Consider the following 24,986-nt stretch of genomic DNA (forward strand, 5'->3'; position numbering starts at 1 on the left):
AACCCTGGAACCCTGAGCTATGGTCAGGATGTTTCCATCTCTCTGTCCTCAGCATCTTTTAAAAGAAACCTCTTGGTGGGTAGTGGGTAAGGAGCACTGGGAAAGGAAGCTAGTTTGCCAAGATGATATCCATTTAATGTATACTTGCAATTTCCCTAAATCAATATGGTATGGGAGGGGGATGAACCCAATCAAGAACACATCAAAGAAAGATCAACTGGCCAACAGATTAGTCTCTGCTAAGTTAGTCTGACTCTTAGTAAAGATATGAGAAATAAGGATAGAGCTTTTAAAAATCTATCCTTTAAAAAATTATGTCTTCCCTACCTGAGGTACTTGCTAACACAGCCTTTCTCTAACTGACTGTGGTTTTATCTCCGCATTTTTGGTATTCTTTTTCGGCTGTGAATACATGCACAGGATATCCTAGGCTCAGGGTGCACCACAAAGATAGATGGAAGGTCGCTTCCTGGTTGGTGTCAGTGGCTTCTAACTAGAAGAACTCTGTGTCACAACTGCTGATAGCAAAACGCCTTCAGGAAATGCTCTAAATTGGGCACCATGGGTCCAACTTCAAGGCCACAGTCATTTGACCAGAAGGTCATCACAGAGGCATAGCCTACCTAACCACAAACAAGAATGCGCTGTGCTCTTTTTTTTTAATGATTATTACTTTGTCTGGCACGTGTGTATGTATACAGTACACACATATGTATGTTCACAGGGTACATGAGTCATTTGTGCACAAGCATGCACAGATGCAAGGGCACATGCATATGGAGACCAGAGTTTGATATCAGGTGTCTTCCCAGTAACTCTCCACTTCATATTGCGAAAAGGTCTCTCAGCTGAACCCAAAATTTGACCACTTGGCTAATCTTGCTATCCAGCTTGCTCCACGGAGTTCCCTGTGGCTACCTCCCAAACACTGAGAACCGGGGCAGGCTTACACATCTGCCTTGCATTTACATGGGTGTTGGGGGATGCGAACTGCCCATGCTGTATTCTTTTATTCTAGAGTTCACATTTATGTGCCCTTCAGGGATCGTTACTTCTGTGGTGAGGAAGAAAATGTTAGCACGCCAACTGTGAAGTGAGTAGTGCCTCTGTAGATTTTCATATCTGCACGACTGCAAAGACCCAAGAAACAAGGAAAGACTGAGACCTGCAAATACCCCCTTGTATCAGCCCTTAAGCACAGCAGTCCTCAAGATTACAAAGTTTTAAAGGCTCATCTCCTTCAAAGCCTCTTTATCACACATGAGAAAGATCATAGTGAATGGAATTTCTGCTGGAGACTTTGTGTAAGAGAATCTGACACTGATTTAGCCCTTGTAGTTCACTGACAAATAAGTGACAAACGCACTCGGCTGGCTGAAAGCTGCACATGCTTCCATCCAGTCTGATGTCCAAAACAGGGACACTTGGCCACTGAGTGCCATGCAAAACCTCTTCTGCACTTTTTTCTATTAAATTTGAACTAAATAAGATAAAAAGGTGTAATGGAAGATTTGGTTGTTAAAAAAAAAAAAACGGTTATGTTATGTAAATATGTTTTTCTTTTAATCCCAAGTGTGGGATTTTAGTTTGGGCTTTAATCTGTCCACAGCTGATAACTGCCTCCTGCAGGGTATAGTCTATTAATGGCCTGCCTCATGCAGCACAGAGAGGGGCATGGTCTAGGACTCTGAGGGATATAAACTCTCAGAGACCAGAAAGAGAGGGTGTGGTGGTAATTTGGAGAGACCAAAGATTCTTCGTGGTGCAGCAGCTTGGAGGAAAGAGATGGAGAAGACTGCTGTCTGCGTTTGTTGTTAGCAGAGACTTGGTATAGCCCCTGAAGAACCCATCAACCCTAAACAGCAGGGAAAAGAAAAAGGGTCTGCGGCCCCTGTCCCCACTAACCTTCTTTCTCTTATGTAGGGCTAAAGGACTGGTAAAAGGGTGGTAGAGGCCTGAACTCCTCAAATAAAATAAAGTTTAAAAAGCTAAAAAACAAAGCAAGGCATGCACATACACACATGCATACACACACAAACACACACACACACAGAGTTATAATGTCTGTTAGAGTTGAAGAGGGACAGGTGACCAGAAAGGAAAAGTTTAAAGACAAATTTTAGAGGAACTGAGAGAGAAGAGTGAGAATACAGAGCAAGGGGCAATGAACTGGAGGGACCCCAATAAACAGGCTAATATTAAGGTTGAAGCACAGCTGAGAGTGCTGAAAAGAGCAAAATAACCTGAAAGGTAGAATTCTGCATCCCTCATTCTCTCATGGTTTTCTCACTCACATGGGTGAACAGTAGCATTTAAACCTTCTCTTTATATCTACCTGCCCAGAAATGGTCTTCAACTACCACTGCAAAAATTATACATTCTTTGTAGATGCTACAAACATAATTTCTCAACTTAATTAAATGAGATCCTACATTAATACTATATTTAAAGTCTTGAAGGGCAATGGCCCTGTGTGTTTCACAGAGCACAGCTTTGGGCATACCTATTTTTTCCCTTTCACAATAACTTATATAAGACTCACCAATGTTGCACAAAAGTCTTCATACTTGCCCACCACTGTGGAAAGATTCCTTTTCTTACTAAGAACAGATATGAGAAGTGAATGACTCCATCTCACAATACCAAGAAACTGGAGAAAATAGATCAAAGCTGCATGGTGGAAACCCCTCCATTTTAGTAATTTTAATGAGACAAAAAAGTTGGACAAAGCATGTCCTTTCACAAGGTTTTACAAAAATGGGAGGCCCTCAGTGGGTCTTTTCCACCTTTTATTTCTAGGGATGGAAAAATTGTTCACTTGAGAATAAATCAATCCTGGGTCTAGCAAATATGCCCTACAATACTAACAACAAAAAGAACCCATTCATAAATCACTCCATTTCCTCTAGGAATATCACTGAACGATGAAAGGCGACTGCTGGAACTGGAGACCACAGAAGAAACACGTCTCACTTCTCATAAACACATTCAGCCTTTGTACACTCCAAAGAAGCTACACAAGTTCAAAGACTTGCTGACGCTGGAAATATCCAGAAAAAAACTTTATTAAGAAAATGAGGTAATATGAAATCTTTATAAATGAACCATTAAAATTACATTTGAAAAAGGTTGACTGTAAAATTATTTTTCCATAAAACTAATGTTTAGAAACTGATGCAGAACAAAATGCTCAACTAAAATCATGGATTCTATAATGACAGAGACTCTGATAGAAAGTAATGCATGTGTTCATTTAAAGTGAAATCGTACTGTCATTATCCACTCCATTGGAGCACACTGCTCGTCTGCAGAATGGAGAGTTGAAGCTAAAGCAAATGAATGGACTGGTAGTCCATTCATTTGGACTGAATATGAAGAACACAGGTCCTGAACATAGGTGGATATGAGGACTGGAGAAGTAGCTCAGTAATAACCCACTTGTTCAGCACGCATAAGGCTCTGGGTTCAATCCCCAGCAACATAAAAATAATAATTAAAAACAAAAACACTGAAAATTGACTTTTGATGGATATGTGCTGATTTCTAACTGAATGACATTGCTGTGCTACCTGGAAAGTTAGCAGAAGTGAACCTGTTTCTCACCCTCAGTCTGTGAAAAGTAAGTGAGATACTGCAAGCAAAGCGCCTAAGAGAACCCCAAGGTGTGCAAGGACTATAAAGGACTCTAACAGGCTAGAAGGCAGGCTATCATATGCAACACTCCTTCTGCTCTTCAAGAATGAGACAGAAACCTTGTGAAAGTGAAAGGGTCAATTGAGATTTATACCCAGTGCATTTAGATGCTAAGTGGACCAAAAAGTCCACTTAACCATAAGCAAAGAAGGGCTACAACTTACTAGAAAAAAGTTCCAACGTCCACATAGTTCATAGCTAAGCACTCTCCACAAGTCCCTAAAGACAGCTTGGAGAACGCACTGTGGATGGTATAAACTGCAGCTTCCTACAAACACATGCTGACTGTGAAGCATGACAACACGAATAAGACAATGTCGCTGATCTCATGTGCCTCAAAATCTTCTAACAGCCATAGAATTAATGACACACACGGCCTCATTACCATAACCTGACAAGTGGTATGCCAGTGGCTTTCGCTGATTTATTCCAGATTTCAGCCTGCAAAAGAAGGTGCCCTAGATGATATAGACACAGGATATATGTGTGCATAAGGAACACTATTCCACAGAATTCTGTCTGGCAGGGGAATAAAGAACAAGTTACTACAACACATTAAGAACAAGCTGCTATGAGAGGAAAGGTTTGTCAGCCTAACCAGAAAAGGCCTCTCAAAATGCAAGCTGCAACAATGAGTGTGCAGGCTAAAGAAAGGAATACGTGGACAGAGAACAGGGTTATGAGGGACAGTATGACCACATATATCTCAGAGAGTGAATAAAGCTAAATGGCTAAAAACAGACTGCTTAGGAAGTGGACTTGAAAAGGAAGGGGTGGGGATTTCTAAAAGACAATCAAGGATAAGCAAATAAATGACTCAATTTTTTAAAGCTAACAAAAGTATTTTCACACAAATATGGCCAAGTAGCAGGCATGCCTATGTCCAACTGTCCCATCTCCAGCTCAGGTAATGCTATTGAAGTCATCTGCAGAGGGGTGAGGCACACCCACAATGTGGAAAATAAAGATGATAAGTGCACATAGATGAAGATAACCAATGCACAGCTCACTACATTGATATGAGAATCAAAGAGTTATATAAAAGGTTCATACAGAGTCTGAGATGAGGTAAGTGCTACACAGGCTAGTTTGGGCTCAGTTCCCATTCTGAACTAACAACATCTCAGAACCAACTTTTGTCTCTATTTCCAGTGTAATGTGATAGGCAATTGGATGTTTCTAAACAGACTGCTATGTATCTTCCTTACCTATCTGCCCAACACTCTGCTTTCCACACTTGTCCTTAGCTGCCTGCTACCCACACCATGAACTTCAGCCCTGTGATCACTACAGACAATCTTCCCACATGAACCCTGATCACTCCTCCCCAGAACACCTGAAACTAACTGGTCTAGCCCTGGACAGCAACACAGAAACCCATTCCATTATTCCTAACTATTCCCAAAGTACCATCATCAAAATCTTAGGAGGAGCAACTTAAGCTTTCTGAGAACCTTCCAAATGGTTGTCCTCATTTTGGAACTCCTCACTAAGTACTTTCTTGCAGGTCACATCTGTCACAGAATGTATTTTGAAGCTACATTTGCACAAAAATAAGTCTGTTGTTATCTGTGGGAAACTGAAGACAACTTAGTTTGCTCTCCGTGTGTTTTCACTCTCCATAAACCTCTGAACATGTTTTGGGACACAGGTCAAATGTTCTTTGGATCTTTCTCACTAGTATGCCAATATAAGGGACTCAATTAAAATTCTCTAAATTATGAAGATATTAAACAACCTCACCTGAACCGTTACAACTGCTGCTCCTTGGCACTTCTTTCCACCACTGCCTCTGCACTCCAGATGCAGGGTGGTCTGTTCTTCACGGTTGATGTACTGTTTGGGCATTGTCTCCAACAGCTCACCATCCAAGGCAACCTGCTGCGACTCCCGGAGAGCCGCAGTTCTGAAAAGTGACCCCATGTGGGAAAACAAAGTCAAGAAAGGTTATAAAAAGGGATCAAGGGGCTGGAGAGATGGCTCAGCTCTCAAGAGTGCTGGCTGGTCTGCCAGAGCACCTAGGCTCAATACTCAGCACCAATACCCAGCACCCACATGGCAGCTCACAACCTTCTGTAACTTCCAGTGCAGTACTCCATTAACACACGTGCACACACACATGCACACATGCATGAAAGAGAGGGGGGCACACAGCATGTCAATAATATATTAGCAAGCAAATGCTCATGTGTGCATACAACATACAAGCATCAAATGCCTGACTCAAATGCAGCCAAAGGAAAACTGTCAATAAAAGGACTGACTCACAGAGGATCTGTAACGCTGTTTGTTGTTAATAAACAGACTTGCCCATGTGTACCCTAAAGACCGCAACTGAGAACCAAACCTTAGCGAGCGGGCTCTTCAGAATGTGCCCTGTGAACTCCAAACAAACGACTTTCCTACCCTTTGACCAGGCACCTCTGCCAGCTTTCTAAAAACACAGAAGGCAGAAGGCAAGGCAGTGAACAAAAATGTAAGCCCCATGTTGCCCCTTCTAACAGTGTCTTTCTGGTATCAGACAGTTTTCTGAAAGGAAGCATAAAATGTCTCAGGCAGAACGACTGACCTCAGAAACAACCCCACAGGAATTATGTGAAGATGACAGTGTATGAGAGTGCCACATAACATAAAATTAAAAGACTTGTCACGGGGACTGGAGAGGTGGCTCAGTAAAGAGCAGGCACTGCAGTTTCACAGGACCCACGTTTGGTTCCCAGCCCCCATTTCAGGAAGCTCCAGCTCGGGAGGTCACCGCCTCTGACCTTTGTGGGTGTTTGTGCTCATGCTCATTCCCACACTAGAAACACACACAGACATAAACTTCAAAAAAAGACTTGTCATGACTCGGTTGAATAAACTGCCTGCAGTGGTGAGAGCGCTGAGGAGGAAGCCAACCCAAACCAAGTCAGCACAGCTGATGAGGCAACAAGCAGGAAGTATCGTCCCCAAGGTCTCCTGGTCTTACCTGGCCTGCTGCTGCAGCAGATTCAGGTCTGCACACATCAGCTGGGTGGCGTCCTTCTGACTCAACAGCACAGCTGGGGAAATGGGTGGCACAGGAGGCCTCATAGGGTGCAGAACAAGAGGAGGCTGTGGAGCCTCGTGCTTCCGTAAGTTGCTTAGGACCCTTTCTTTAGCTGAAAGAATAGCATATTTACTCAGTAATGGGTACTATGGGGTAGTAACACACCAAGGAGACAGAGCCCTGGCCTATTCACTCTGATAAATAATGTTGGAGATTTTCAGACTAGTCCCTTAATCTATGGTTGAATGGAGGGTTAAATGTGTGGTTCTTTCAGGTTTTGAGTAAGTCCCACAAGCCTAATAATAGGACACTAGGAGCTAGGTGATCAGGAACAGAGCTGGAGAGATAATCAATCTATCAGCTACTGGTTGTGCAAACATTAGGACCTGAGTCCAATACCAAGAACCAACATAAAAAAGAAAGGACTATGCCCAGCAGCTCACATCTGTATTTCCAGGGAGGGCAAGCTAGCGACAGCTGGATACCTGGGACTGGCTGGCCGGCCAGCCAGACTAGGCTATTCAGTGAGCTCCAGGCCAACAGACTTGTCTCAAAATATACACTGGGCAAAGACTTACACTCAAGGTTGAGCTCTGCTTCCACACATGCACCCGCACGCATATGCACACTCTTGCCCCTACAACATGTACAGAATTTATAATCTACTGGCTAAAGGGCAAAGGCTTGGGCTGGAGAGATGGCTCGGTGGTTAGGAGTACTGACTGCTCTTCCAGAGAACCTGGGTTCAATTCTCAGCAGCCACATGGCAGCTCACAACTGTTTGTAATTCTCGTTCCAGGGGATCTGAAACCCTCACATAGACATACATGCAGGCAGTACATCAATGCAAATAAAAATAAATCATTTTTTAAAAGAAAGAGCAAAGGCTTGTGATATTAAATTACTAAACAGTCTTGCATGACATGCTAGTTTGAACTTACATTAGTATATGGTCATCAACTGAGCAAATATTTTTAAAGATTTATTTATTTATTATGTATACAGTGTTATGCATGCCAGAAGAGGGCACCAGATTACATTACAGATGGTTGTGAGCCACCATGTGGTTGCTGAGACTTGAACTCAGGACCTCTGGAAGAGCAGCCAGTGCTCTTAACCTCTGAGCCATCTCTACAGGCCTCAACTGAGCAAATTTAAGCAGTTCTCATCTGGATGATGGCTGGGACCAACCTGGAGGTAGGTAGTTTAATGCCACTATCCTGAGAAATTTTACAGAAACGAGTGAGAAAGGAATGGACATTATGGAATAGAGCAGGAAAATATCTAAAATTCAGCCAGGTTCTAAGTAAGAAAGATAACGTGTAAAGAACGAAAATAGCTCATAAAGCCCTGTGAATACACAGCCAGATGGTGAACATGACTCACTAGAAAATGACTTATAATAAGCAGCTCAGACTACAGAAGAAAAGTGAAGGTGTTGGGGCTGTAGACTCTGCAGTGACCACACGGTCTCAGACTGATTCAAACCGAAATGTTTCTATTCTTAATAGAAAGCCACATACAAATGCCTACTTCCCTCCATCTTCACCACACTACACACAAACCGATGTAGGTGGGGAATTGAAGATCATAAAGACCAATGCTTTCAACTCCCAATTCCTTCCAATGCTACAGAAAAGAAAGGGGAAGGTCAAGGGAACTTCAAGTCAGCAAACTGTCAACAAAACCTAAGGCACTGCTGTGAATTTCCATTTTGTTCAAGATACAACAGTGAATGTTCTATTCTTGTTGAAAAGTAAAAACAAAGTTTCTATCCATGACTTCCATGACAACATCTGTATTACTTGCACCCCAAACAGATGGAATTAGCATTCCAAAAGAGACAGGTATAGCTTGCTTTTTTTCCTCTAAAACTGTCATTCCTTACATGAAAATTGTAAAGTTGGAGAGTTTCCATTTGATAAGATTTCTGATATTATAAATTACAATGTAAAGAGAAAAACTAAGGACTCTTTCAAAAGCAGTATAACTTATCATAAAAGAAAAAATAGGGTTACATACTATTGTTGTTGTTGTTATTATTAATCTGTTGTTTTAGAGACAGGGTCTCACTACGTAGATCAAGCTAGCCTCAAACACATAGCGGTCCGACTGTGTGCACCTTCCAAGCACGCACCTCCAAGCCCAGCCAAGGGAATTTTTTCAACAAAAGAGAAAAATAAAATTCAGGGCATATTTAATTATAATCACCACTATAGAGCAAAACTGGCGAAAATACTAAAGTCTACAAAACAATTTGAGAAAAAGGGCCTGGTATCACAAAAGCACTGGTCAAATCTTTCCTACAATTTCAACTATATGTTCAATCATTTGATAAATCCTATTTAATTATGTTATCATAATCTTATTTGAGAAAATCTTCAATTTACATAGAAATCCAAGCATATGTCTGGAATTTCAAACTATAACTGTTACTTAGAACTGAGAAATAGGGCACTGAGTGTGAGCGAGATCTCTACAGCCAGACGCTGCCACCTCCCAGCTCTGTGACCCATGTAGACCCCACCTGCTTAGTGGAGACAGCATACACTGGGCTGTAGTGACCTGACTTTAGATAAAGGATGCACTTCTCAGGCAGTGTGCGAGCTCTACAGATGGGAAACCGCAGAAGCACAAGGGTTTCTAGAGCTAGCCTGGTGTGCCTCGTTTAGCAAACGTTCACATTAGGAAATAAATATGTTTACAGGCAAACTGAGGGCATGCTTTTGTTCCTTTCCATACAGATTTATGTTTGCTTGTTTGTTTGTTTGTTTGTTTTTAATGTGCACACTAAATGAAAACAAGGAGAGAAATGTTGCAATTTCAAAAAATGTTGGTGGCCTGGATGAAACTGTTCAGCAAATGAGTGAACTGAAGCCCAGAGAGGGTCTTTTTCTTCCTTTGGGGGGCTCCTTACCTAACTAACAAGTGGCAAAGTTGAAATAAAAGAGTATTCCTGCCTCTCCATTGATCACTTCAATGTTTTATTATACTGTAATCATAATATGTTAGCAACAATTTGTAATTTTATTATATGTTCTACAATGTAAAACTACATTTCATAATTAATGCTAAATGTAAACTCAAATACAATTTTCCATGTTTTAAAATTGGGCATATGCAGCAACTCTGTAGGTTAAACAGTCTTTGTGGCCTGGCCTGCAGTGATAACTTAAACACACTGTCTTTCTAGGAAAATGAGCTGCAAGCGACAAGCAACCTCTGAACAAGCACACCTATCACCCCAGCACTCCTGAGGCAAGGCAGGGGCCTATCTGTGAGTTCCTCCTGAACTACACAGCAAGCTCAGGCCAGCCAGAGCTACATAGTGAGACCAGGTCTCAAAAGAAGAAAAGAAAGAAGAGAGAAAGAAAGATAGAGAGGATGAGTGAATCTAAAGCATTTCCATTCCGTGATCCTGAGAGTCATAAGAAAAAGATAGAGAGGATGAGTGAATCTAAAGCATTTCCATTCCAGATCCTGAGAGTCATAAGAAAAAACTCAATTTCTGTATATTAAAACTCTAAACCAAGTTAACCACATTTAAAGTTACACTTTAAAAAACAGCTTTGTAATTAAAGTATGTTTTTAAAGCATTGCACAAAGCCATAAGCCTGGGCCCTCGCTGTCAACTGCAGACAGATGTGTGGTTAGGTCTGAGCCAACAATCTGTAGCTAGAAAGTCTATGGGCACCTTCTTGAAGCAATTCTTTTAAGAATACTTCCCTTCCAGCTTACTGCAATATGAGCAAAGAGGATAACGTAAGTGCCACCTTGATTTAGAGACAGATGCCACTTACAGCAAGGCAGCAAGATAAGAGAGCAGAGTGCTTGAACGCTCCATGAGTCATTAGGGCTGTCCTGCTGCCCTGAGCCACCTGCCTCCAGTCATGCTTATGACATTCAGGGTTTGGGTTCTATCCCTCAGTAGGAGACAAGTAAACATGGAATTCATTTTTCCTCAGCAACTTAAAATGCATTTGTTTGTTTTTTATTTCTATTGATTTTTTTTTTCAAACAGGGAACTCTTAAAGCACAATTCTCATTGGAGAGATAAAGTATGGAAACCTTAACCTTCAATGACTCTGATTCAAACACTCCTTCTTTCAAAGGGATTGATGCCACAGGACTCACCCAGCAAAGGGTCAGTGAAATCCAGCTGTGCTGAAGAGCTGCAGGCCACGGAATGGGACTCAAGCTTAGCCTGTGTCCACAAACCAACTGTCTCCTGGAACTCATGCTGTATGCGCTCCATATTCAAGTACTCCATCCACAGGTCCTAGAGTAGAACAAAGCACTGGAACGTCAGCAGATGAATTTTATGTTCACACATACAAGTATGCACTCACCTCAGTGAGACACTCGGTTACATGAGGGGATCCACTAGGTCTCCAGCACAGTGTGAACTGCACTGGAATGACCACTAGCAATCTTAACAGCTGTTGCAAAACTTTTCTCTTAGATACCATGACTAGAAGAAAAAACAGCTGCTAAACAGCCTCACTATGCATATTAATGACATATATGTATATAATAACATATATACATATGCACACACACTACTAGGCTAGTAAATCATGTACGTTAGATGACATATAAAGAAAATAGAACACGGTTTAAAGTAAGATTTAAAAATAAATACAGAAGCCAGAGAGATTGCTCAGCAGTTAAGAATACACACTGTTCATGTTCTGAGCTCAGTTCCTAGAACCCATGCTAGACAGCTCACAGGCACCTGTAACTCCAGCCCCAGTGATCTAAAGCTTCTGGCCTCAGTAGGCAGTTGAATGAATGTACACACACCACAGACACAGACACACACTCACACTCACAATTAAAAATAAATTTGAATTTAAAATAATTAAAAATAATAAAAATGAATCTTTAAAATGTTTAAAAAAAAAAAAAGAAAGAAGGAAAGAAAGATACTGAAGCCAGCAATGGTGGCTCACACCTACAATATCAGCTCTCAGGAGGCTAAAGCAAGATGATGGCTACAAGGTCAAGGCTTCTGGGCTATATAGTGAGTGACAGTCCACCTGAGCAACAGAACAAGACAATGAACAAATTCATGAATGATAAATTAATCTAGATTAAATTAGGCCAGATTAAATTCATAAAAATTTACAAGAAATACTGGAGACAAGAAAACATGTTAAGCTACACCACAAAATATGTTTTGCTGATCTATAAAATCAGCAAAAATTAAAATGTAAAAACAGTATGGACAGAACTAGCCAGTTTCTTCAACAGAAAAAAGGAAACAAACAAACAAACAAAAAGAATAAAACTCATAGATTAAAGAAACCCAGTAACCGTTCTCAAAATGTAGGTCCTGATTCACTCTGTAAACATAAATAAAAACAAAACCTTCAGAGCTAGGGAAATGGCTTAGCTGTTGAGTAGCACTTGCTCTTGCAGAGGACCCAGGTCTGATTCTCAGCACCCACATGGCAGCTCACAACAATCTGCAACTCCAGTTCCAAGAATCCAACACTCTCTTCTAGCCTGCAAGGCTGCACAGACTTAAATGCAGTCAAAACACTCTTATACAAAAAATAAAAATAAGTCGTAAAAAATAAAAATAAAAAATCTTAATGGTATTTATAAGACAACTGGAATTAGCAGGCTCTACGTCTGGGTCAAGAGCTCCCAGAACTCACCCTACATGAAAAGATATGAGAAAGGCCTTCTTTCCTGCTTTCCTGCCTCCTCCCAGGCTAGCTACAGAAACTCAGAGAAGACTGAGACTCGAAGTTAGGGCTGAAAAAGAATCAAAGACTCTGCTGTATGCCAAAAAGACAACCTATTAGGACACATGGGAACCTGAACCAAGCGGCGGCTCCAGAAGGAAGCCTCTTTGTCACTTCCTGAGCTGACCTATGACCTATGATGTATGTTGTAGACAGACCTGGAATTCATTCTTCAGGCATCTGATGGCAGAGATGGCTGCTTAAGTACTCAGCTGGTCACAGCTAGAATAAGTAAGAGCACAAAGGCTGTGTTCCTCAGGTTACAAAAAGCCCTAGAACAAGCTTGGGGCTTCAGGTGAGGCCATTTCTGAGCTGGAGACTTAAGGAAGAATATCCTGTCAAAAGATTCAGATATGCACTGACAAAGCCCACCAGAATGACTATGTGTGACCACTCATCCCGTAACAGTGAGCAGTTTTACTATTGGGTAATGACTATGGCCAGGTCAATTTACATTTAGAAATGAAAAAAAAAAAACAGGCATTGTCACAGTTTTACCTGCTGATTCTGCATCACTTTTGCTAGCCTGTGAATATCATAATGCTTTGGTAAAGAAGGAATATAGGTATCTCCTTTTTGAAAATTTTCATCTTCCAGCCATAACATATATACATTGAAGAGCCTAAAAGATAAAAACACAATTACATAAAATGTAAAAAGATAGACAAATGAAGTTTCTTATTTACTAAGAACTCTGGTACCACCATGTGCGAGTAAAGAAAGGCTTCCATGAAGAAACGTTGTCTGGCAGCCAATGCCTCTCCTCAGAAACTCGCAGAGGAACACCTCACACATCATTACCATAGGATTCAGAATTCGCTGAAGCAGAAGGTCTGAGAGGGGCTCTGAGAGCCCTGTCAGTGATGAAGGAGTAAGTGCCTGGAGCAGTGCTTATACCACGGCCCCAGCATCCGAATTCACAGCTTTGCTGTCCTCATCAAGTCAGACAAAGTCAGCCTCAGTGCTTGGAAAATAACAAAAGCTAGTTTCTACTTGACTGCAAGCACTCACTAGACTAACAGCAATAGCCACGCCAATCTCAAGGAAACCATAAATAAAAACTACAATCTGTGTACCTTGCTCTCATTAAAAAGGAATATTTTTTTTAAAGCTGGGGTTATAAAATAAGTCTTTGTTTTTAAATATATTTTAACAATTTATCTGTGTTGCTTTTTCAAAGAACACATCTATCTACTAGCTGAGATCGCTAGTATCCAAGGCATTGTTTGAAGAACAGCGTAGAGAAGTACCTGGCACACACAAATAATCAAAAGGCCTCGGGTAGCTCTGGGCAACACAGTGGAAAATCACCTCCTTTATCACCAGGACAGTGTGTCAAGGAACAGAGACACAGACAAGGCTGGTATGTATGGTATGTATGTATGTATATGTGTGTGTGTGACTCAGGAAGATGGATGGCCATTTCCCAAACACTCCACAGAAAGAGAATTGAAGAGAGGGAGAGGGAATATCAAAGACCTAAGATGTTCCAAAAGAAAACCTTCTAATGCTAAGAGCCCCCAAGGGCCCAGGGCCACAGCAAGCCTGGGCCGTGGGTCTACTCACTCACTCACCAAGGTATTCTATGCTTGAGGATAACGCCTAACAGCCATGTTTTATGAGGCCGTGCTCTAAGGCAACCTTAAGCACTAAGTTAGATTTACAGGCAGAAATCATACTAACCAACACTGGCTCACTACAAAGTTCCAAACACGTAGGGACATGCCAATCTATGCCTGGATTGGTAAAGCCCTGGATCCCGTCAAGGATCTCAGAGTGCAAGAACCCTCTTTTGGTCACCTCTGTCTTTAAACAGCTATTTAAAGGTTCTGGTGTTGCATGGCTGCTAGGATCAATTTGCTTTGGCTTGCTTCTCTTTTCACATTAGGGAAAGGGAAGGGTGTTAGCCCTCTGGATTATTATTCTCAGACTCAAACACTAAAGACAATTACATCCAAACACTGACCTATCTCCCATGAAAAATGTGTCCAGGTCAATCAGTGTCAAAGCCACCTTCCAAACACAAACTAACAATTTGAGAGTCACACCTAACTCTGTATCAAAGCTAGCCAACCTGCACAGTGTCTGGCCACAAACAAGAGCAGACAGCCATCTTACCTCACTAGTTCTCTGTGCAGCTCTGGCGAAGTCAGGTAACCAGCGGTGCCGCCAGCACGCTGCTCTGGCGCCCCTTCACTGCCCTCTGCTGGAGCACGGAGGGCCTTGCTTGCAGCATAGTGAAAGTCGGCCACCTCACCCAGGCGTCGCTTCATGTCCTTCAACAGATTGGTATGCGAGGGACTTCGAAAAAACCTTCTTCCAATACAACCATCCACAGGTAACCTTGAAAAGATGTAAGCAGAAAATGCTTGAAGTGGTACAACACAGCAGTCAAATAGCAAATTACCTTGTTATACCACTGAGGTTATTCTAAGAAACCAAAGAGATGGCGTATAGAGTATCCTTCAGCTGGTTCTGTTTCCATAGTTCTAAATACACAGTCAACCACGGTACAAAAATATCAAACAAAATTCTAGAAATAAGCAATATGTAAGTGTGTGTGTGTTGTGTGTCTGAGTGCAGGTACACACATGCCATGGCAAAAGTATAGACAGCTTTCAGGAGTTGGCTTTCAGGTAATCAGGCCTGTGCAGCAGGCACTGCTACCCATTGGGCAATCTTGCCAGCCCTAGCAATGTATGTTTTAATCAACTTTTATTACTGATTGATTACTGTTAAACTGAGCTTTCTTTCTGACAGCACATGTACTAAAATAGTATGTTTGTAATGTTTGTCTCTTACTATTTACTGCTGTTTATCTCTACTATGCCTAGCTTATAAACTGAACTTTATCATAGGTATATATGCAGAGTATACAGAGTTTGGCTCTAACCAAGGCTTCAAACATCTACAGGTCATCTTGGAATGTATCCCTAGGGATAAGGGAAAACTACCACACAGAAACAGCTTTAAAAAGAACGAAACACTAAAAAGTCAGGTCACCACCACCACCTGGAAAATAAAGACAGTCTGTTCTTGAAGAACTATAAATCTAACAGAAAATAGAGGTAACCAAAAGTCAGCATCTTTATGTTTCACAGGAGTGAAGGAAAGGGCGTGGAGCTGGGAATTAAGCAGGAGCTGGAGAGCAGGGCTTCATCTCAGCATACAGTCTCAACAGGCCAGACATTGTTTTTAAGTAAAACCATCAACGTCCCTTGCACAGCCCCAGGGATACCCTCTTAGATCACTACTCTTCATAAGGTGCCCTTACACATGCCTCAGAGAGGTCACATATGTAGCCTCAGTCTGGAACATCTTCTCTCCCTAAGCACCTCCAGAGGTTCTCTGCTGAACCTTACCCAGTTCCTAGGTGCTGTCCTTAACATTAAGAGAAAGTGGTACAAGACAGCCCAAACTCCATTAAGATCAAAGCTAACAAGTATTGAGCACAGTCCTTGCTGTGTCAGAAGAGAGTGACTCATACTCCACAGCACACACACAGGAATGAGCTGCCAGGAATTCACTACAGTTCTGGGTACCATACCCATATTGTGGTCCTGGGCGATGAAGATACAAGAGGAAAAACTTCTGCCAAATGAGTGGCAGAAGAGGGTGATCAGAAGGCGTGGCCAGAGCCTGGTGGGCCCAACGATAAATCAGCAGTCTCTGCAGGGACGGGACGATGGGCAGCTTCAGCTGGATCTGGGCTTTCTACAAATGAGCATAGTCAAAATCACTTTAAACATTTTGCTTTTACTTCAGTAGAAAAAAGTCCTCAGGACATTTTACAAGCCCATTGGCTGACATTTTAACCTCTTCGAAGCAAGACATGGGGCCCAGTTTTCTGTGTGAAGATATTTAAAAGAGCCTAGAACCCAGATCTACCTGAAGAGTCATCTAAAACACTGGGATGGAGTGCAGCTGACAGCAGTCACTTGGCATCCTGGGGCCTCTGGGCTCGATGCCAGCACTGCAGTAAGTGGAGACATAAAAGCAGGAGGGTCGGAACTTCAAGGTCATCTTCACCTGCACTGAAAGCTGGAGGACAGCCTGGGAATACCTGAGACCCTGTGTCAATACCTGAGACCCCGTGTCAAACAAACAACAACAAAATTCTAAAACTAACCTAACGCCCGTCTCTGAAATTCCTTTACATATAAAATATCATACTCTCTTCCCAGTCATGACATGGCTGTGGCATTCCTGACCCCACATCAGCTATACCTGGACACATTTGCACAACATTGGTTCCAACAACATACTCTCATGGAGGAAGGAGAAGTTCTAAAGGCCCAACCTTCCTTGTGGATGGAGGGGAGAAAGAGAAAAACTTGGGGTTTTAGGTTGTTGTTGTTTTTTATTTCCTTCAGTTGAATAGCCACTGGCAAGGCACTCATGCTCCTGTAAATAAACCTAATTAAACTCACTGGGTCACTGGGGAGAAAAAAAGGACAGTAAAATGAAAAGGAACCAGCTGGAATGAAAAAGAGACCAGCAGGACAGGAGGGGAATGAGGAATGGGGGGAACATGATCAAAATATAGTAGAGGTGCTTATGAAATGCCATGATAAAATTTATTATGATCCCTAGTATATGCTAGCAAACACAAATAAAATTTTAACTTCATAGAACAAAGCAGCTGTATGTAAAAAAAAAAAAAAAAAAAAAAGAATTTGTCAAATTTTATCAATCTTAAAAATCTAGGTTTTAATAGGGCTTTTAGGGAGTGAAGAACTCCTTGGCAGGTTTGAAACCTGAAAACATCTCTGCTATGGCTCCTCCAGTAGATCTTTACATCAAAGCCTTAGCCCAGCCTGCTTCACACACTGATCATCAGCTTTTTAAACAAATTCATTCCAGTCCGGGTTGAGACACAAAACCTCGGAAGCAAGCATCAAGAATCTGATCTTTAACAAGTTTTAACAAGGGATTCCAGATACATTCGGGACACAAAAGCAACAGAAATTCACAGCAACAGCAAGCTACATTTGTTCTAGGAGCACACTCCTCCATGACAGGGAGGGGACCTCAGAGGCCAGCACACCTTTGTGCTACACCGGATTTTAGATGCTGAATGGTAGGTGCACTTCCTGAACTTCCGCCGAGGAAAGCAAGGAGTTAACATTTACAGTGAGTGGCTCAGCTAAGAGTGTAAGCCACCTCCTGTAACTCAAATGCAGAACTCAGGCAGTACCTTTAGAGCTTGGTCAGGGGTAAAGGCATTTATAACCAATTCGCCTTCAACAACCCTTCGGAGCTGAGAGTCCTCTTCAAAGATGGATTCCATGTTCAACACAGTCCATGCAAACCAAACCTACACATCAAACAAAGGGGAAGTAAAGAAGCCACTAATTCCAACTGATGAACAGATCCTGCTCACAAGCTTAAATCTTTTCTAGGGTGAAGTTATAGTATATATGATACAGCATTTGCTTAGCATGTGCAAACGGTCTATAGCACTGCAAAACATACACATACAAATCTCAAGAAACAAATATTAAGCTTTGGAACTTCCTACGTACTTAATATGTGTCTATGTTCTTGTACACAATTAGACAAAACAAGTAACTGAAAAGTGCTAAATTCTTCTCTGGCAGTGGTTCTTAACTTTCTTAATGCTTGCGACCCTTTAATATAACATGCATGTTATATTAAAATGTTATATGTTATATTAAAATGTTATATGTTCCTCATGCTGTGGTGACCTTATGACCATAAAATTATTTTTGTTAGCTGGGCATGGTGGCACACACCTTTAAACCCAGCACATGGTGAGGCAGAGGTAGGTGGACTGCTGTGAGTTCAAGGCCAGCCTGGTCTATAAAGTGAGCCCAAGACAGTCAAGCCTACAGAGAAACCCTGTCTTGAAAATACCAAAAAAATTATTTTCATTGCTACATCATAACTGTAATTTTGCTACTTCTATGAATTATAATGTAAATATGTGTGTTTTCCAGTAGTCTTAGATGGCACCTGTGGAAGGGTCATTTGACCCCCTAAGTAGTCGCAACCCAAGGTTGAGAACCACTGTTCTAGGGGGAAAATGATGAGGACTGCATTTGGGGTTAGAGTGCTGTACTGGAGAGGACGTGTGAGCAGGCATCAGTGAGGACCAGCTGATAAACCGAAAAATATCACTGTGCTTAAGGATGAAACAAATGTGACCTTATGCTGCCTAAGGTAGGTCATAATGAAACTTTTGCTGCTGCCACTACTGACAACAGCAAGGCCAAAGCATAGTGAGTACTAAGGTCTGTTCTGAGTGCTTCACATACAGCTTCAATTACGTTCTCAACTGACACTGAGGAAACTGACGACAGACAAATAAGCAAGCAGCCCAAGGCGCAGAGCTAGAAAATGGCAAAATCACTCCGAAGCCTGGGCCAACTACTCCTAACACTCACTCTTGCTTTCTCTCCACTCAGCCCCTGAGCTAACCTCAGTAAGGATGGTAACAAAATTAAAATTCACAAAAATGGTTCTTAGTAGCATCATACCTGTGTGGACATGGACAAGCCCTCCACGAAGGAAGGAGTGATATTGCCGGCCACAATCCAGCTCACCAAAGAGGAGAGCAGACTCCGGTCACAGTGGTAACCCAAAGCATTCTGCATCAGGGAAGAGAACAAAACGAAGAGTCTTTGAAAGAGTCTCTGACGCCTCCAAGGGTGTCAGCAGTTACCTCTATAATGGAAGGTTCCAACAAGACAGATTCCATGGTGTGTGGATGAATTCAGTTTCAAGTATTTTGTTTCTATGTTCATCGGGGACTTCACCTGTGGTTTTCTTTCATCATCCCCTTAACTGCTTTTGGTGTCAAGGTAACACCAGCTCACAGAGTGAGTTTGTTAATATTCCTCCTGATTTTGTGGACTAGTCTGAAGGGTGTTACAGTTAGTTCTTCTTTAAAGATCTGGTGGAATTCATCAAAGTCCATGATTTACATGTATGAAAATACTACCTTGGCTGTCATGACAATGTATACATACTAATCGAAAAAAATATTTCAAGAATGGACTGTCTGCAGCAGTCCCAGGGTGCACCACAGGGACATGGATTGTTCTCTCTAGGCCCTCGGCTTACTTCTCTGTGTCTTCCCTGGGATCTATGCCAGTGGACTATGACTAGTGAGGTAAGACAACATTAAGGTGTGATTTATATAAAAAAAGGGCTGCCACAGATTATTACCAGGAATTGTTTATTTAGGAGACCTTTTTAGCATCTAGCATCTCATCAGTGGCCGAGATTTTCTTGCAGTTACCTTATGCTGTTGGTAGAGCAATTTCTGCACACAATCCTCCTGCATCAGATGAAAAGCTGCTTTACACAAGTGGTCCATGAGGAAGAGGATGGGCTGCTCTCGGAACCACAGGTGCTGGCTTATGAGAGCCTGGACCCAGAATTCCAGCACAGCCACGGGACCTACTTCATTAGGCTGAGTGCTTAAGCATATGTGTGCCTGTGAAGAAGCAGCTCTGTGATGTGCAAGGTTAACAACCACCCTCCCTCCCACTGTTAAAACATTACAAATTTATCCACTCCCATGTGAGCCCCACCCTACCAGCCTTCCTGTGCCAGGAGACTGGAGTACCCAGATCTCATGGCCACAAGTTCTGTGAGAAGAAGAAAAGTACATAAGGGATTTATATGGGCCCTGACCTGGATCATGCTGTTGAGAAGCTTCACATTGTCCCCATGGCTGGTTCCTGTCAGATGCTGTGCCACCTTGTGGGTGACCTGCTGGGTGACCCCCTGAGGAACACCGCTGTCCAAGTGGAGGAAGAGGAGCAGGCTGGACAAAAACCTGTGGAGCACAAAGGACCTCACACCTTATCTTCCATTCAGGCAGAACTACAGCAGTTCTGGGTGGGGTTTTGTCTGCTAGCTTTTCCTCGGGCTGTTTGGAGACACGGTCTCAAGGACCCTAGCTAGTCTCTAACTTGTTATGTTGTTGAAACTGCCCTTGAATACCTTACAGGCATGGACCACCACAGCAGACTCTGAGCAAAGGGTAGATGGTGTCTAGGATGGACCTAGAGCCAGGAGTGTGCTAGGTAAGAGCTCTGCCCACAGCTCTTTTCATTTCAACAGACAATTACTTATGAGGAAAGAGAAAAATGTTAAATTGATTCCAGTTTTAGAAAACAGTGCTACTTAGGGATTCTGATAAATTTTCAAAGACTTCAGAAAAATAAATTCTGTGTATTTAATGTGTGTTAAAAGGAATTATATCTCTCTACTGCACTGTAATGAACAAATCCAAATCACATAAATACAGACAAGTTAAAAGGAACTGGAAGAAAATACCCTGAGATATCATTGTCCTCCTCTATATCCTTCACCTCTAAGCAGGAATGTTTCCAAGTTATTTAGTTCCCAAACTAAATGTGCAGGATGCTAATTTTAATTTTTTAAAAGTAGCCCAACTCTAACCCTTTCTACTAAGGTCAAATCTCCTGGACTGTGGGAATGCATATTTAATTAGCTATCTCAGGTATATCTCATCAGCAAGTAACTCTGAGAAATACTGAATCAAAAGCATTGTATAAGAAAACTGATACTCCCAGCACTCAGAGAGGCAGAGGCAGGTGGATTGTTCGAGGCCAGACTGGTACAAAGTAAGGCCAGGGCAGCCAAGACTACACAGTGAAACCCTGTCTCAAAAAAAAAGAAAAGAAACAAACAAAGTAGAAAAGAAAACAATCGATTAAACTGAAAAAAAAGCAATTTAAAAAATACAGTTCAAATGTATTAGAAAATAACACATGTATTTATAAACTGAGGGGAAAACAAAACAAACAAGCAAACAAACAAAAACCAACCAACCAAAGAAACAAAATACTACTGAAATACCATTCCCTTTTCATTTACTCTAGACCAGAAAATACTGGCTGGGGCGTTTCTATCAGTAGAATATACTCACTGCTCATTCTTCAGAAGGTAATACTGGCAAGGGTAGAACACAGGTAGAACCTTATCTAAGACATGAACCACTGCTCTCAAATGCCTTGATTGAACCAGAATTCCCAACAGCGGGAGGCCTTCTGCACAGAACTTTTCAATGCTACAGGAAAGGAAAGGGGAATGTAAGCACTAAGTACCTCATTAATAAAATTTTAATCCTCCAATGAAATACAAGCTTACAATACCTGGATCATCTCAGTTATCCAAACTTTTTTATGAATAAACTACACAAAGAACTACTAGAGTCATAACTTAAAAACACAGAGTTCTTAAAATGTCATCTATATTTTCATCTCCTTAAACAGGAGTTGAGAGCACTGCTCGACGTCCCAGGGACAAGATGAGAAGCCAAAGCACCCCCTACTCAAGTACCCCAGAAGCTACTGCAGCAAAGGAACGCTTAGACTGTGAGCTCAGACTGTCACCTAGAGCACAGTGTGTCCATAGATTTTCTTTTCCTCTGGAAAAGTTTATTACAAATGTTACTGAAGAACAATAAACAATAGTCATTTTGTTTCTTTTGTTGGTTGTTTTTTTTTGTTTGTAGAAGTACATGCATCATTTTCCAACTCATTTGAACTACATTTTGTATCTTCTCATTTTACTGCTTCTTTTTAGTTTAACTGACCTAAAAGATTTGTTTTTAGTTTGAATTTGAAATATAATTATTTATTTGGATAAATATAAAAAATAAAAGTTGATCTATATAAAAATAAAACTCATTCTTCCAAATGCAAAATACTATTGCAGAAGACTTAAGTTAGAGGAAATATATTCAATGAAAATCTTAAAGCATCATTTTCAAATAATACACATGCCCGTAACCAGGAGGCAGGGGCAGGCAGGTTCCTATGAATTCAAAGCTAGCCTGGTCTAAACTGCTTGGTCCAGGCAGCCAAGGCTATACATAGTGAGACCCTGTCTCAAAAAAACCAAAACCAAAATAATAATAATAATAAACATGACAGTCAAGAGCAACATGAAAAAAACATTTCTGCTATAATTATACTCAGTGAAAAATATTATATTTTTTCCTCAGTAAAAACACTGTATTCTCATGATTATAACTAATAGAAAAGATATGTTAGATAAAGAAAAAAAAACTCAGAGATGACATTACATCAGATGGCTCATGGAATAGGAGCAGTAGAAGCAAGGGACTTTTTCCTATTTTCTTTATTCTGTACTTTCCCTATATTACTTTAAGAGAGAGAAAAGAATAACCAAAAACAAAACAAAAACAAAAACAAAAAACAAGAAACTCCAAAAAATAGAAGTTAATAGTGCAAAGGCAGCTGGGCATAGGTGTATGCCTGTAATCCCAGCACTCTGGAAGCAAAGGCAAGCAGATCACTGCGAGTTTGAGGCCAGCCTGGTCTACAAATCGAGTCCAGGACAGCCAAGGCTACATAGGGAAACCCTGTCTCAAAAAACAAACAAAACAAACAAACAAAAAGTGCAAAGGCTGCCATGTAGAAAGTACTTATAATAGTAATAACAAAAATAGAAAACTATATATATATTTTTTTATATGTATTTTATAGCCTATGTAAATAAAACCCCTAAGAAGAAAGAAAAAAGAAAAAATATTGAACAGAATAAAGGACTGGAATGATTAAGAGATGTATTCCTAACAGCCATCTCAGGCCTATAACTCTGGTTCCAAGGGATCCACAGACTGTGGCCTACACAGGTTCTACATATATTATGATGTGCGCGCACACACACAAATTTTTAAAACAATATAAATTTTAAGAAATATATTTTAAAAACAATTCTTAGCATGGCAACGATTCTGGGTGACTTTCTATTGTTCCCTGCACTCTCCATATTGTTACAGTTGTCTACTCTACTCCCAAGCCCCAGCCCAGACTGTTTTGAGTTATTTCTATTCAATCCATAGACTGTAGCTATGGAACCAATTCCAAAGGAAAACATTTACTCTCCCTTTCACTCCCATCAGTAATCAGTATGTACAGAAAGAACTCAGCAATGAATAAGAACTGCAGTCACAGAATAGATACAGCAACTAGAAAAACATGAAACAACTTGGGAAGACTATGGTTAAAGAATCAAAAAGATTCTGTTCTGAGGATGTAATGAGTACTGTGAGTAACTTAAGCTTCATAAAACCAGTCAATACAATCATCTCTATCCATCTTAGAGGTGAGGAACCCAGGGTTTGGGGAACTATGTAACAAGTACAACCCTAAAGGCCTAAATAACCACTCGTCCTTCTGGAACATTCTATATCAACCACCCTCTCTTACCTGCTTTCAATTTGTCCTACCACCCATCCAATCACCTCTGTTCAGCTTTAGTAAAAAGTATGTCCTCTTTCCCCCAGCTCACCTCCTCCCCACCAAGTGTGCCTTCCTGCATTCTTTCATTCAATCACATTTATTGAGTATCTGTTGAGTACAAGTCTGTAGACACACAAAGGAATAAGAAGAGTCCCAACCTTCTACAAGGAAGCTTTAGATGAGTTATAACTACATATTTGTTTTGACAAATGAACAGGAATAAATATGGGTATTACTGTCCCTTTATAAACTATTCAACAAGGCTCATTATTTGACCCTAATTAACCCCCCCCCACATGATTAATGAAGGCCTCATGAGTGGGATGTGAAAAGATGAGATTCTTGTAGCACTCGTACAAACAAGTTACCCTGAAGGCTCAGCAAACAGTACCTGTGGCCAACAGCTGTCATAGCTAAGGCAAGATAACAGCCAATGGGCATGCCTGACTTCACAGCCTTCAAGAGAGGGTGAAACATGGGTGATTCTGTCATGTCAGGTACCGTGCTGGAGAAGGGAACAACTGGACAGTTCTGCTGTTTTCCAAAATCATTTTTGTGTAATTTTAACCTCAAGATCAAATTCCAGGCCCATTGATTAAATGAGGTCTCAGGAGTCTCTCCATATCGAACAATACTGGCCAGATATGAAACCTAAAACAATCATTCATTTTAAATAATGTTAGTCATATACAAATTAAACCAGTAACTTCGTCTGCCCCCTCTCTTTGTGATCAATAATGCTCTGGGAAGAGAGTGCACCACTTACTGCCCTTCAGTTGGTGTTTGCTGTACTGTATTAAAGCAATGTCCCATAGACATTCCCCACTCCATTACTTGCTTTGTGAACTCGATCTCAGCACAAGCAGAATAACATAAAGGTTGATACTCAAGACCGCTGTGCTATACATTCATTCTATCAGAGTTGGGAGCCTTATTGATATCATTTGCTTATTTCTTGGTAAAAAAAAAAAAAAAGCTAATATCAAGCCACCAATAATTTAACTACCAATCTGCAAAGATTTTTCAAATGTCACTCAGTTCTCCTGAGTGGTACAGGAGTGCCAACATATCTCTATAACTCCAGCCAAATTCTGACACACTAATGGTCACAAAAGATTGCTTTTGCTATGTGTGGTTGGGCACGTCTTTAATCCCAGAAATCAGGAGGCAGATCCAGGCAGCAGATCTCTGTGACTTTAGAGGCCAGGCTGGGCTAAATAGTGAGTTTCAGGACAGCAAGGA

At 41.2% G+C, this 24,986-nt stretch overlaps 1 protein-coding gene across 3 annotated transcripts in view; it reads right to left on the reverse strand.

Moving 5' to 3' along the window:
- The window catches only part of Epg5 (ectopic P-granules 5 autophagy tethering factor), a 95,474-nt gene that overhangs the window by 33,853 nt on the left and 36,635 nt on the right, over window positions 1-24,986 (reverse strand). For 2 of the 3 annotated variants that reach the window (XM_060377010.1, XM_021645488.2), the window contains exons 16-27: window positions 24,136-24,395; window positions 21,401-21,541; window positions 20,137-20,281; window positions 19,739-19,936; window positions 18,975-19,085; window positions 17,672-17,791; window positions 16,022-16,188; window positions 14,593-14,817; window positions 12,973-13,096; window positions 10,856-11,000; window positions 6,662-6,833; window positions 5,437-5,599 (exon numbers count right to left, since the gene is read on the reverse strand). In XM_060377010.1, the coding sequence (XP_060232993.1) occupies window positions 5,437-5,599; window positions 6,662-6,833; window positions 10,856-11,000; window positions 12,973-13,096; window positions 14,593-14,817; window positions 16,022-16,188; window positions 17,672-17,791; window positions 18,975-19,085; window positions 19,739-19,936; window positions 20,137-20,281; window positions 21,401-21,541; window positions 24,136-24,395 (1,971 nt within the window). The remainder of the gene's footprint in view (window positions 1-5,436; window positions 5,600-6,661; window positions 6,834-10,855; window positions 11,001-12,972; window positions 13,097-14,592; window positions 14,818-16,021; window positions 16,189-17,671; window positions 17,792-18,974; window positions 19,086-19,738; window positions 19,937-20,136; window positions 20,282-21,400; window positions 21,542-24,135; window positions 24,396-24,986) is intronic. The other variant, XM_060377011.1, reaches the window with a different exon arrangement.

Source organism: Meriones unguiculatus, chromosome 2 (genome assembly GCF_030254825.1).
Source record: "Meriones unguiculatus strain TT.TT164.6M chromosome 2, Bangor_MerUng_6.1, whole genome shotgun sequence".
NCBI lineage: Eukaryota > Metazoa > Chordata > Mammalia > Rodentia > Muridae > Meriones > Meriones unguiculatus.